Below are 12,185 nucleotides of genomic sequence, written 5' to 3'. Positions count from 1 at the left end.
TTTATCATATTACATAATTACAATATTATTGTCTATATTTATTATACTGACATTCAGATTTCTTGGTACTTGCTGTGTGACTTGAGGAAACAGGATTTCTCTAAAAGAGATGATGATACACAGCCCTTTCAAGGAGATTGGATGTAAAACTTTGGCTGTTGTGACCCAACCCTCTCCATTTTGGGACCTTGGACTTATCCTATTGACTAGAAGGTGGCAGAGATGAGAGAGAGGTGGGCTAAGCACTGTCTAGAGTTTGGGATCCAGTTCACTGGGAGAGGCCCTGGGTAGTGGGTTGCTCTGTACCTTTCTGCTTCCCTAAGATTAGGCCAGAAGACAGAGGTCAGGTGGAAGGGGAGGCCAGCCTCTTTGAGCCATTTCTTCTCCAGGCCCAGACAAGAGTGAAACTGAACTACTTGGACCAGATTGCCAAATTCTGGGAAATCCAGGGCTCCTCTTTAAAGATTCCTAATGTAGAACGGCGGATCTTGGACCTCTACAGCCTCAGCAAAGTAAGAACAGGTTTTTCTCAAACCTCTTCCCACCCCACACCTTAATATCCTTGGTACTCTGGGGATTCCCTTGGTTTGGATATTGGATCTCTAGGCTGTAATGGAAGGGGCACAGCCTGGTGGCACACAAGCTGTCATCAGAACTTCTTGGCATCTCTTGTTGCGATTTGAGTCTGAGTGGTGGTGGTAGGAGTCGTGGGTAGCCCCCAGGGAAGTGAGGGGCTGGAGTTGTCCTCATTGCCTTTCCTGTAGGCCTATTCCCTCATATGCATACACACAGCACATCCACATCCCTTCCTGCTTGTCCTTGCAGATCGTGGTGGAGGAAGGTGGCTATGAAGCCATCTGCAAGGACCGTCGGTGGGCCCGGGTGGCCCAGCGCCTCAACTACCCACCAGGCAAAAACATTGGCTCCCTGCTACGCTCCCACTATGAACGCATCGTTTACCCCTATGAGATGTACCAGTCTGGAGCCAACCTGGTGGTAAGGATGCCAGGCCAGGGTGGAAGGAGGCTTTCCCTCCCAGATGCAGATTTCCACACTTCCTCTTAATGGAACTGATTCAGTGAACTGGAGACCTGGGAGCCAGACTCTACCCTTTTTTAGTGGTGCTTATTCTCTTCCCACACTGCCCAGAGTCAGAGGTCCTGGTGTTAGCTGCAGGGCCAGTCTACTGTCCATTATGTGACAAGGTTTTAACCAATAGAGGAATTCAAAGGAGGGAGAGATCTTTTGGGCCAGAGAGGTCTGGGAAGAGATGGAGTCTGATTTAGTTGAGGGGAGGTGGTTGGAAGGAGGAATGGCATAAGCAAAGGTATGAAAAGAATTCCCAAAATGTGCTGGTGTCAGTGGTAAAGATCAATCGAGCAGGGCCTATTGGTGTGGGTCAGGGGGGTGCAAGCACAGCTTTGGTTGGCACCAAGTGAGGGTAGAAGGAAGTTGTTGCTGTTACCGGCTAGGGCCCCATGCGCTGACCCTTACCCCTCACCTGTCCCCAGCAGTGCAACACACGTCCATTTGATAATGAGGAGAAGGACAAGGAATATAAACCCCACAGCATCCCCCTTCGACAGTCTGTGCAGCCTTCTAAGTTCAACAGCTATGGCCGGCGGGCCAAGAGACTGCAGCCTGATGTGAGTACTTCCTTTTTTCTAACTTAGAGCTTTAGGGGTGGAGAGAGTCCTCTCCCTCCCTTTGGCCAAGGCTGTGTTCTCTGTTCCACTCTTTCTTCTCTTAGTTCTCTAGTTCTGAACAGTGGTGCACCTCTCTCTGGCTTCGCTCTTGATATTTCTTCCACTCTCAGCTGAGCTTCTGAGCTGGGTCTTGATCTATTCATACATATCTTTTCTACGTCTGCCCTTCTTACGTGCCTTGTTCCTTTCCTGATTGACTCTGCTCATAGGGATAGAACTCTTCTTTCTCCTTATACCTGTATCCTAGCTTCAGGCAGAAGCTTACGTGCCAGGCATTCTTCTAGGCACTGGGGATACAACAGAGAACAAGGTAGACACTGTCCCTGGGCTCACTGAAGCATGTGATTTAGCAGATCACATTAGTCACTGCCATTTATTGGTAGTGCCAAACATTTTTCTTTTTATGTATGTTATCCCCAAACCCCCTTGTAGCTATAAGATAGGAATTAATATTCTCATTTTATAGTTGGGAAAACTGAGATGCTGTTTTAATTCCTTTCCAAGAGAGGGATGAGGAAGTGGCTCACTCACCCCCAGTCTGCAAAAAGCAGCTCTGAATTCATGCCTTGGCCTGCCTATGCCTCAGCCCTTGGCATGAGCTCAAGTGATATATAGTCCAAGCTATGTGTTCTTTTAGGATGGAGCACTCTGCCCCAGGTAGCAGTCTTCATTCATTTCCTTCTTTCTTCCCAGCCGGAACCCACAGAGGAAGACATTGAAAAGAATCCAGAGCTGAAGAAGCTACAGATCTATGGGGCAGGCCCCAAGATGATGGGCCTAGGCCTCATGGCCAAGGATAAGACTCTGCGGAAGAAAGGTGAGGCCTGACAGACTGGGGCAATGTGAAGGATAGCTTCACTGGGGGAGAGGAGGCAGGACCCTGGCAATTCCAGACCTGTACTTTAGAGCCGCTCTGCTTTCTCACAGATAAGGAAGGGCCTGAATGTCCCCCCACCGTAGTGGTAAAGGAGGAGTCAGGCAGCGACGTGAAGGTGGAGTCAACCTCACCTAAGACCTTCCTGGAAAGCAAGGAGGAACTGAGTCACAGCCCAGAGCCCTGTACCAAGATGACCATGAGGCTGCGGAGGAACCACAGCAATGCCCAGTTTGTAAGGACCCAACCCTGCCTTCCTAATGCTCTGCTTCTCGTCCCTTCAACGAGCATTTCCCCAGCATGGCACTGGACCAGGTTGCATTAAGCAGAAAAGTGGGCCTGGTGGGCCCTGCCATCAGGTAGCTCACTTAATTGGGGAAAGCAGGCCAACTCACATGGAACAGAGAACAACAAGAAAGGGTGATCAAGTGCTGTCAACATGAAGTGCTGGAATGGTGCAGAGAAGGAGACTTCCTCTCCATTGCTTCAGGATAAAGGCTAAGCTCCTCATTACAATGCATGATCCAGTCCCTGCTGACCTCTAGCCTCATTCCCCAGCACTGCCCACCTTACTCCTCTGCTATAGCCACACTGAACTACTTGTAGGTATGTTCGGTTTTTTTCCCTGAGACAAGCCATGCTCTTTCTTTCCCCATCCTTTGCACATGCTATTTCTTCTTCCTGTTAGAATTTCTTCCTGTGCTCTGCCTCATTGCCGAACTTCAGTTTGCTTTCAGATTTCAGTTAGTTTCAAGTGTCACCTTTTTACTGAAGTCCTTCCTCAAGGCTGTCTCTCCTTTTCTCCAGTTGATTTGAGTGCTCCTTTTCTAGGCTCCCACAGTACACTTATGGGCTGCTTTTGGCAGTTTCCATACTGTGCTTTAATTTTTATGAACACATGTCTGGAGTACTGTATGTCTTGTCTTATTCATCACTATACTGCAGAGTCCAGCATAGTGTTGAACACACAAGTGTTCAGTAAGTGTTTATTGAGTGAATAAAAATGGGAGATTCAAGATTGAGTGATAAACTCTGTTCTCACAACTCTATCAGTTTATTTGGGGCAGTAGTACATGCGTGCAGTTAAACTCCAGACCTAGCATGACTAGCCTGTAGAGGGCCATGAATGACCCAGCCAGCAAGCACAGCAGGTTTCTAATGAAAGCTCTGTGGACTAGGGTGCTGTCTGGAGGAATCTGATGTTTTAAGGCTGGACAGGGCTTAGGTTGATAATTGCCTCCCTCCCCTGGCAGATCGAGTCATATATATGCCGGATGTGTTCCCGAGGGGATGAGGATGACAAGCTCCTGCTGTGTGATGGCTGTGATGACAACTACCACATCTTCTGCCTGCTGCCTCCTCTGCCTGAAATTCCCAAGGGTGTCTGGCGGTGCCCAAAGTGTGTCATGGCGGTAAGGCCTTCCCAGCCCCAGTCCATGTCTGCCTCATAGTGTATCCTTGCCTTCCTTCATCTAGCTTTATTGAGAGCAGCCTCCTAGCTCAGCCACAGTCTTATGCTTTGGGTTTCTGGGGTTGGGCTAGGCTGGGCAGAGCTTTGGAAGAAAGAGGAGGTGGAGACTCAGCCTTTGCTTGCATCCTCTGGGAGCTTCCAGACCACCAGGGGAGGTAAGAGTCATGATTAGACAGACTGTATGTGGTGACGTATAATCAAATGCTAAATTGTGTGTTAGAAACTCTGAGGTATAGAAGTTCGGAGGAGAGGAAAATGACTAAGGGTAGTAATCAAGGAAAGTGTCAGGAATGAGATTTAGAGGCTAGGAATATGAAAAAAAATTGTTCTTTTGATTTCCAAGTTTTTTATTCTTTGTTTTTTTTAGAAAGCTTGGAAAATAGACAAATTACCTATCATCTCAACACCTAGAGACAACCATTGTTAATAGTCTGGTATATTTTCTTCTCATTTTTTTGTTATTGCATATGTATATATGTGCATATATATGTATAAAAATAAAACTTTAAAAGTTTGGGATCTCAATTGTATGTCTTCATTTGTTACTTTATAATCATTTTTCTATATTGTTAAATTATTCATAGGTATGATTTTCTTGTAGGGGGTTCATCATAGGGGTATAATATTTATTTAGTTGTTTTCCTTCTGTTGTGGTAATTAGATTGGTTTGCAATGAGGTAGACTTTAACTAGAAGAGGTGGGCAGGCATTCTAGACTGGGGAGTGGAGGGAATGCAGAAGCAAGGGGATATGGGGAGAATGTACCTAGTGCAAGAAGGGCAGTAAGGATAGCAGCTGAAGCAGCAGTGAGGGCTCAGAGGCCTGGGAAGTCTGCCACGTCCGTTTCATGAGCTTCCTACCTTCATCCAAATTCTGAGTGCTTAGCTACATTTCTCTCTGGGTTTCTGGAGAGCAGACGTTGATAGTCTCTTGCCTTATCTTAGGGACTCAACTGTGGTCTTAGAGACCAGGTGTGAACAATGCACACACACACAGACAAACACAGGTGAGGAAAGAGACCAGGGCAGTACATTATGGCCTTGGTAGTGGTGGAGGTTCCTTTGGGGAGGAGTTTGGATAACAACAGACTGTCAGCTCTACTTGGCTCTCAAAGTGGTTGTGGGCCAGTGAACCAGATTGACATTTATTTTTCAGACATGAGCAGAGTGTATGTCTGACTCTGGGGTACATATGGCACTCATCTAAAACCATGAATATAGGTACAAAGGGAGGTAGACCCACGTCCTGTCTTCTGAGATAGTCTAAAGAAAAGGAATAGCGTAGGGTTTGACACTGTAGAAGCTGGTGCCTTCATTTCCCATCCTCCAAGCTACTAGAATATTCAGTGCCATTTTCCCAGGCCTGTAGTTCCAATCTGGGCATAAAAAAGCTTCTCTAAGTACCCTGAATAGACTCACGCTTTAGCTTGAGAGAACAAATGGTGGCAGAAGAGCTTAGGATAGCATATTTAAGTCAGAGCCCATGGTTTAGATAGTAAAGTCGTAAAGGAAGAGAAGGCTGAAAGCATGGTAGAAGTGCACGTGCAGAATGAAAATACTAATTAAGTTGAAGTGCCAGGAGAAAAAAAGGTAGAGCTGTAAAGTGAGGCCTGCCACACAGGGCCTTGAGTGCAGACTCAGGGCTGTTCTCCCTACTCCTACCCCATATTCCAGCTCCACTTCTGAGGATGCTCCACCTCTTTGCCTCTGCCTTGGTGACATATTCTCCTTTGGGTTTCAGGAGTGTAAGCGCCCCCCTGAAGCCTTTGGCTTTGAGCAGGCTACCCGGGAATACACTCTGCAGAGCTTTGGCGAGATGGCTGACTCCTTTAAAGCCGATTACTTCAACATGCCTGTGCACGTAGGTGATGGAGGGCTGGGGTAGTGTCAGGGCTAGGGTCGTAGGTGTTGGTGCCTGATGGTCTTAGCTCTCCTGGGTCAGTGAGGCCAGGATATGATGGGCCACAATCATCCGCCATTCCTGTTCCCCAGATGGTACCCACAGAACTTGTGGAGAAGGAGTTCTGGCGGCTAGTGAATAGCATTGAGGAGGATGTGACTGTTGAGTATGGCGCTGATATCCATTCCAAAGAATTTGGCAGCGGTTTCCCCATCAGCGACAGTAAGCGACACCTAACCCCTGAGGAGGAGGTGAGTGGATGATTCGTGGTTATATGTCAGCTGTGTGAGCTTAAGCACGTCATTAAGTATCTGAAAGACTCAGTAGTTCTGTAGGATGGAGATAATTAGGCTTGCCTTACGTGGTTGCTGTGAGATTCAGATGAGACAATGCGTGTGTAAAGAACACAGCCTCGTGTCTGGCATGGCATCTCTAGCCGTCAGATTGGCTATTTCCTTGTCTGTAGATTGGGGATAGTATCTACCTTACAAATTTGTTATGAGAGTTAAATGAGAAGGTGTATGAAATACCTGGCAGGGTGCCTGGCTCATAAGAAGTGTTGAGGGACTGGGATTGTATATGCAGGGAAAAATGAGAGCCCAGGCCTGCCTTAAGGGAAGGGTGCATTTTGGTTCAGAGCAGGGGCTTTTAACTTGCAGGTGTTTTGGTGGGTGGGTGTGTCTGTAAACCTCCCTCATATTGAATTGAAATTTTGTGTGTGTGCATTCTGGGGGTAGAACACCTTTATAATGTTTCTTAGATGTTTCAAAAAGGTCTAAGCTCAAAATTAAGGTTCCCTGGGCTAAAGATCTCAGCTCTTTAGCATAACCCTCATCTCCTTTCCACAAACACCTGACCTGACAGGAGTATGCTACCAGTGGTTGGAACCTGAATGTGATGCCGGTGTTGGAGCAGTCCGTACTGTGCCACATCAATGCAGATATCTCCGGCATGAAGGTACCCTGGCTCTACGTGGGCATGGTCTTCTCAGCCTTTTGCTGGCATATTGAGGATCACTGGAGTTACTCCATTAACTACCTCCACTGGTGAGTGGGGCCCTGGGGAGCCAGGGAGGCAGTCAGGGGTGGACTCCCTCAGGACCACAGGTGTGACCACTCTGTGTGTCCTCTTTCCACTTGGACAGGGGCGAGCCGAAGACCTGGTATGGGGTACCCTCGCTTGCAGCAGAACATTTGGAGGAGGTGATGAAGAAGCTGACACCCGAGCTCTTTGATAGCCAGCCTGACCTCCTGCACCAACTTGTCACCCTCATGAATCCCAACACCCTCATGTCCCATGGCGTGCCGGTGAGTGCCCAGGAAACAGGGACAAGGGTAGAAATGATTTAGTGATATCGGTGGTGGTGGTGGTGGTGGTGATCGTCATCATCTGGAATCTACCCATGCCCCTTTCTCATTCCTGTTCTATCTTAATTGGGCTATATGTTTGACGCCTCTAACAGAGACCCAAAATGATAGTGGTTAGATAAACAATGTGATGGTGAGCCCTCTGGGCTACGTGTTTGAGGACAACACCTTAGGTATGGCTTCTTATCACATCTACATTCCAGCCAGTGGAAGAGGGAAATAGGGGAAGAACAGGGCAAGACAAGTCTCCTTACTTATAAGGGCACACATCATTTCCATTTGTCTCCTGTTAGTCATAGCTTAGTCACATGGCCACATTTAGGTACAAGGAAAACTGAGAAATATGATTCCTATTCTGGATGTTCATGTACCAGCTACAAATTGGAGATCATATTATTATGAAAGAAGGTGAGAATGAATATCGGGGGATAACTAGCAGTCTCTGCCATACTTTCCATACTATAACCCTTCTCGGCGCAGTGGGTTTAGGTTTTTTACTTATTTAACAGGTCAAAACTTCTATGGTGGTAATTATTTTGCAGTATATAAGTGTATCAAGTCAATATATACCTTAAACTTAAACTTACATAATGTTATATATCTATTATATCTCAATAAAGCTGGGGGGGGGGCTGGCAAATAACCTGAAAAAATGTGCCAGTATCTTTCAATTTTTTTTTTTTAAAGTTGAACCCAGAGTCATGGCTTATCCTATTCTCCTTCTCTGAGGACTTCTGTCCCACCCTATAAAATGTTTTGCTGGGTGTACAACCTGGCTTACCTGTAAGGGATTATATATTCCTGGGAATTTCTAGCATTGATTAGCATCAGCCAGTTTTCTAGTGTGGATCTTAAAATAGCCTGATCAGCAGTCCTGTAGGAACAGGAGTTAGTATATCCTCCACCTTTGCTGTGAGTCTTACTCTGTACTACTTCTCCTCCCCACTCCCTTCCACGCCCCCCATCCCACCCACAGCTTTGCCTGTCCTTCCACTTAGTCTAATGCATGGGATATGGTAGGCAATCAGTACATATTGAATTAATGTCTCCTTGAGATCCCTGGATATCTGTACAGTTGGGCTGTGGACTAGGTCAGTGGTTCTCACCCGAATTGCTTCTTGCCTTCACCTTGTTTTGCTTTTCTACTGTATATTGATAATATTTTTTATTATAATATTTTAAAATATACATTTTAGTGATATTTAACCAAGGATTGAGGTATCTAGGGAATTAAAGGAAGCATCCTACCTTCTCTCAGAGGACAGTATCCTTTTCCCTCTTCACCTCACTCCATTTAAGAATTACTGAACTCCAGATGTCAAGATGATCAAGGTCCCTTCCACTTCTGCTCTTCACAAGTAGACATTGGGTCTGATCTTTCCTCAGACTCCTTTCTTCCTGACACAGTATCAGACTGGACTACAGTGTCAAGGAAAATTCTAAGAGTAGAAGAGGATTCTCCTTAAGGATTCAGACACCTAAGATGCATATGTATAGCTCTTCAATCCTTACCTCTCTTTAAAAAACTTTTATCACAGACTTTTAAACATGTGCTCTTTGCTTCCACCTCCACAGCATTTCTCCCACTTATGGCTTAGCAACTTCTCTGGCCAGCTGCTGCTTTACCACCGTGCCCTCTGTCTGCCCTGCCCCTCCTATAGGTAGTTCCCAGCAACTCCAGGCTTTTTGGACTTGGCAGTATCCTCTCAATCCAAGGCATCTGTGATTTTCATATTCTCATGCTGGCAGACTGCAGGTTAGCCAGCTGTAGCTCCCCCAGAGCTATCTTTAGCCTACTCCACTCCTTCCCCTTTGGTGGGAGAAGGCCATTTCTTTTTATAGATATATAGTGTATTATTTTCATTATAAAAGAAACATGCCCCCTTTCCAAAAATAGAAATAGAGAGGTCATCCGTATTTCCTCCACATTTTGTTATGTTTCCATCTGTTGTTTTTCTATGTACATTTTAACATGGCAATAATCAGTATATGGATTTTATAGTCTCTTTTGTAAGTTTAATGATCCAGAACAACACTGTCCAGTTTGGTAGCCACTAGCCACATGTGGCTATGGAGCACTTGAAACGTGGCTAGTCCCAACTAAAATGTGCTGGATATGTTGGATTTCAAGACTTAGTATGAAACTAGGAATATAAAACATCTCACTAATACTTTTGTATAGCAATTACACATTGAAATGATAATATTGTGGCCATATTAAGTTAAATAAAATATATTGGAATTAATTTCACCTGTTTCTTTTTACTTTTTTAATGTGGCTGCTAGAGAATTTAAAAGTACATGTGCTGCTGGCATATTTCTATTGGACAGTGCTGGTCTAGAATGATTTTTACTTCCTTACTATGAACCATTTATAACCATCTTTAAAAAAAAAAAAACCAGATTCACTGCAGTATAATTTACTTAACATAAAATTCACCTATTTTAAGTGCATAGTTCAGTGAAGTTACAGAATTGTGCTACCATCACCACAATCCAGTTTTAGAACCATCTCTGTCACCCCAAAAAGATCCCTCATGTACTTATGCAGTCACTCTCCATTCGAACCCCTAGACCCAGGCAACCACTAATCTGTTTTCTGCTTCTAGAGATTTGCCTTTTCAAGACAGTTCATATAAGTGGAATAATTTGTGGTCTTTTGTGTCTGGCTTCTTTTCACTTAGCATAGTGTTTTCGAGCTTCATCCATGTTGTAGCATGTGTCAGAATTTGATTCCTTTTTATGGTGGGATAATATGCCATGCATGGATATACCACATTTTGTTTATCCCTTGACCAGTTGATGGACATTTGGGTCATTTTTTAACAGCTGTAGAATGTGAGGGGTGCTTTTTTAAATAACTACATAGGCAGCAGTAAAGTGGCATTGCCAAAATGAAGTTGCAGGTTGAGATGAAGAGTCAGAAGCATTAGGTTCTATTTCTGGCTCTGCTACATGAGGCTTCTCTGGGACTCAGTTTTCACATCTATAAAATTAAGGCTAGGACTAGATCATTCAGCAAATATTACTGGAGCTCCCTCTGTGTACAAGGCCTCTGGCCAACATCCTGAAGGTACATAAACCAGTCCCTGACTTCAGGTATGTGCAGTTGAGTGGAGGACAGGTGAGTAAACAAGTGGAATAAAATGTTAGAGGTACTACAGAAGAACAGCAGACTGGGTCATTAGGATGGGGGAGTCGGGACGGCATTTGTAGAAGTGATGACCCTGGAAGGAAGAGTAAAAGTTTGCCTGTCAGGGCTGTGGCTTTATCATATGGACATGAGGATTCAAGTGAGGCATTCTCAGCAGGGGCATTACCTGGTCAGATTTGCATGTTTTAGAAGACAATTTTAGTGGTTGGTTGTGGGGGCCAGTGCAGTAACATAGGCAAGAAATGCTCATGTTGCCTCTAAGTAGGGATAGATTTGAGAAGAAGAAAATGTATTGGAGTTGGGCGCTGACGCATGACCCGAGTAAATGCGGAGATGTATTCATGAATGGGAAGATTCAATATTGTTGGGATGTTAATTCTCTCCACATTAATCTAGAATCCTAGCAGACGAATCGTTGGGTTGAAAGGTATAAACATTTTAAGTTCTTGATATGTGTTAGCAATTTTGCTTTCCAGAGAGTAGAAGTTATTGGTCCTCTTACCAACACTCTATCTGTTTCATCAGCATTGAATGTTCATTTTAAGAAACTTTGTGAGACTTCTCAGTAAAGATAGTGAACTAAACATACACATGGCTACTTCCATTCCTTACAGAAACTCCACTAAAATGGCACAAAGATTTTTCTTAAGGTAAAAAATTATGGAGATGGAGAAAACAAGAGAGAAGACAGTGATAAACAAAATTCTTGAAACTGGAAAACAGATAAGAAAACTGAATCTTAAGCTAGTACTGGAACATCTGAGAACCAACCTGATTTATACCTCAGAATCTCCCAGAGGTTCAGTAGTCGGTGGCACCAGGCATTCTGGGAGTAAAGATGAATGGGGTGAAAATAAAGATTGGTTCATGTCTGTATAAGATGATGTGAGGTCCCCTCCTTTTCTGGGCAGCTGGAAATATGACCCTCCCTCACTCTAGCAAAAGACTAGAGATTTGAAGACGTTGAAATAGAAAATCTCTGGTTTGAGGGCTTCTAGGTATAGTTGAGGGTGCAAGTATAGTGAAATACTAAGATTCATCGTTGTTGACATACTCGATGCTGAGATTCTCAGCCGTCTTCCTTCACTTGGCTGTTAGAATACTGACAGCCAGACCTTTTTACTTCAGGCAAAAAATAGAGTTTTCTCTGGGAAATCTGGCCCAAAAGGAAAGACCTGGAGTTTCCCAAACTAAATGGCTCAGCCAGATCACCCTGTAGTGCAGCTCACAGTTGACAAACTTCACCTGTGTATTCAGAACTTCTATTCAGCTTTTTCATTTCTTAGCTGTAAGTAGACAGCTGCAGATTAACCGAGGAAACTCTAGAAAACAAAATACAGTCAAACAGAAAAAAAACAACTTGGAGAAACAGATTAGGCAGGGAGAAGTAAGCTTCAAAAAGAAAAGGAAAAGAAACCTCATTAATATCTTCAGAGATGAGCATATATTGCAAACATGAAATATTTAGGATACTATTTAAAAAGAACATACTGAGAACAAAAAAGGGCTCTTGGAAATTAAAATTATGATAGCAAAAGTGAAAAACTCAAAAACAAAGTTTAGAAGATGGTTAAGGAAATCTCCCAGAAAATAGAATAAAAAGATAAAGATGGAAAAAGGTAGAGAAAATTAGAGAATTTGTTCAGGAGGTTCAATATTCAAATAATAGAAGTTCTGTAAAGAGAGAATAGATGAAACTTGAAAGGATCAAATCA

The 12,185-nt window shown here is 44.2% G+C and overlaps 1 protein-coding gene across 19 annotated transcripts in view; it reads left to right on the top strand.

The window, feature by feature from the left end:
* KDM5C (lysine demethylase 5C) overlaps window positions 1–12,185 on the top strand; it is a 37,214-nt gene that overhangs the window by 6,464 nt on the left and 18,565 nt on the right. For 7 of the 19 annotated variants that reach the window (XM_070502865.1, XM_070502872.1, XM_070502871.1 and 4 more), the window contains exons 3-13: window positions 390–512; window positions 826–996; window positions 1,512–1,646; window positions 2,400–2,523; window positions 2,634–2,815; window positions 3,834–3,992; window positions 4,123–4,206; window positions 5,791–5,910; window positions 6,042–6,200; window positions 6,814–6,995; window positions 7,094–7,256. In XM_070502865.1, the coding sequence (XP_070358966.1) occupies window positions 390–512; window positions 826–996; window positions 1,512–1,646; window positions 2,400–2,523; window positions 2,634–2,815; window positions 3,834–3,992; window positions 4,123–4,206; window positions 5,791–5,910; window positions 6,042–6,200; window positions 6,814–6,995; window positions 7,094–7,256 (1,602 nt within the window). The remainder of the gene's footprint in view (window positions 1–389; window positions 513–825; window positions 997–1,511; window positions 1,647–2,399; window positions 2,524–2,633; window positions 2,816–3,833; window positions 3,993–4,122; window positions 4,207–5,790; window positions 5,911–6,041; window positions 6,201–6,813; window positions 6,996–7,093; window positions 7,257–12,185) is intronic. The other 12 variants (XM_070502868.1, XM_070502873.1, XM_070502862.1 and 9 more) reach the window with 7 other exon arrangements.

This window comes from Equus asinus, chromosome X (assembly GCF_041296235.1).
Source record: "Equus asinus isolate D_3611 breed Donkey chromosome X, EquAss-T2T_v2, whole genome shotgun sequence".
Taxonomy (NCBI): Eukaryota; Metazoa; Chordata; class Mammalia; order Perissodactyla; family Equidae; genus Equus; species Equus asinus.
Note: the sequence above shows the minus strand (reverse complement) of the source record. Positions and strands in the feature narration are given on the sequence as shown.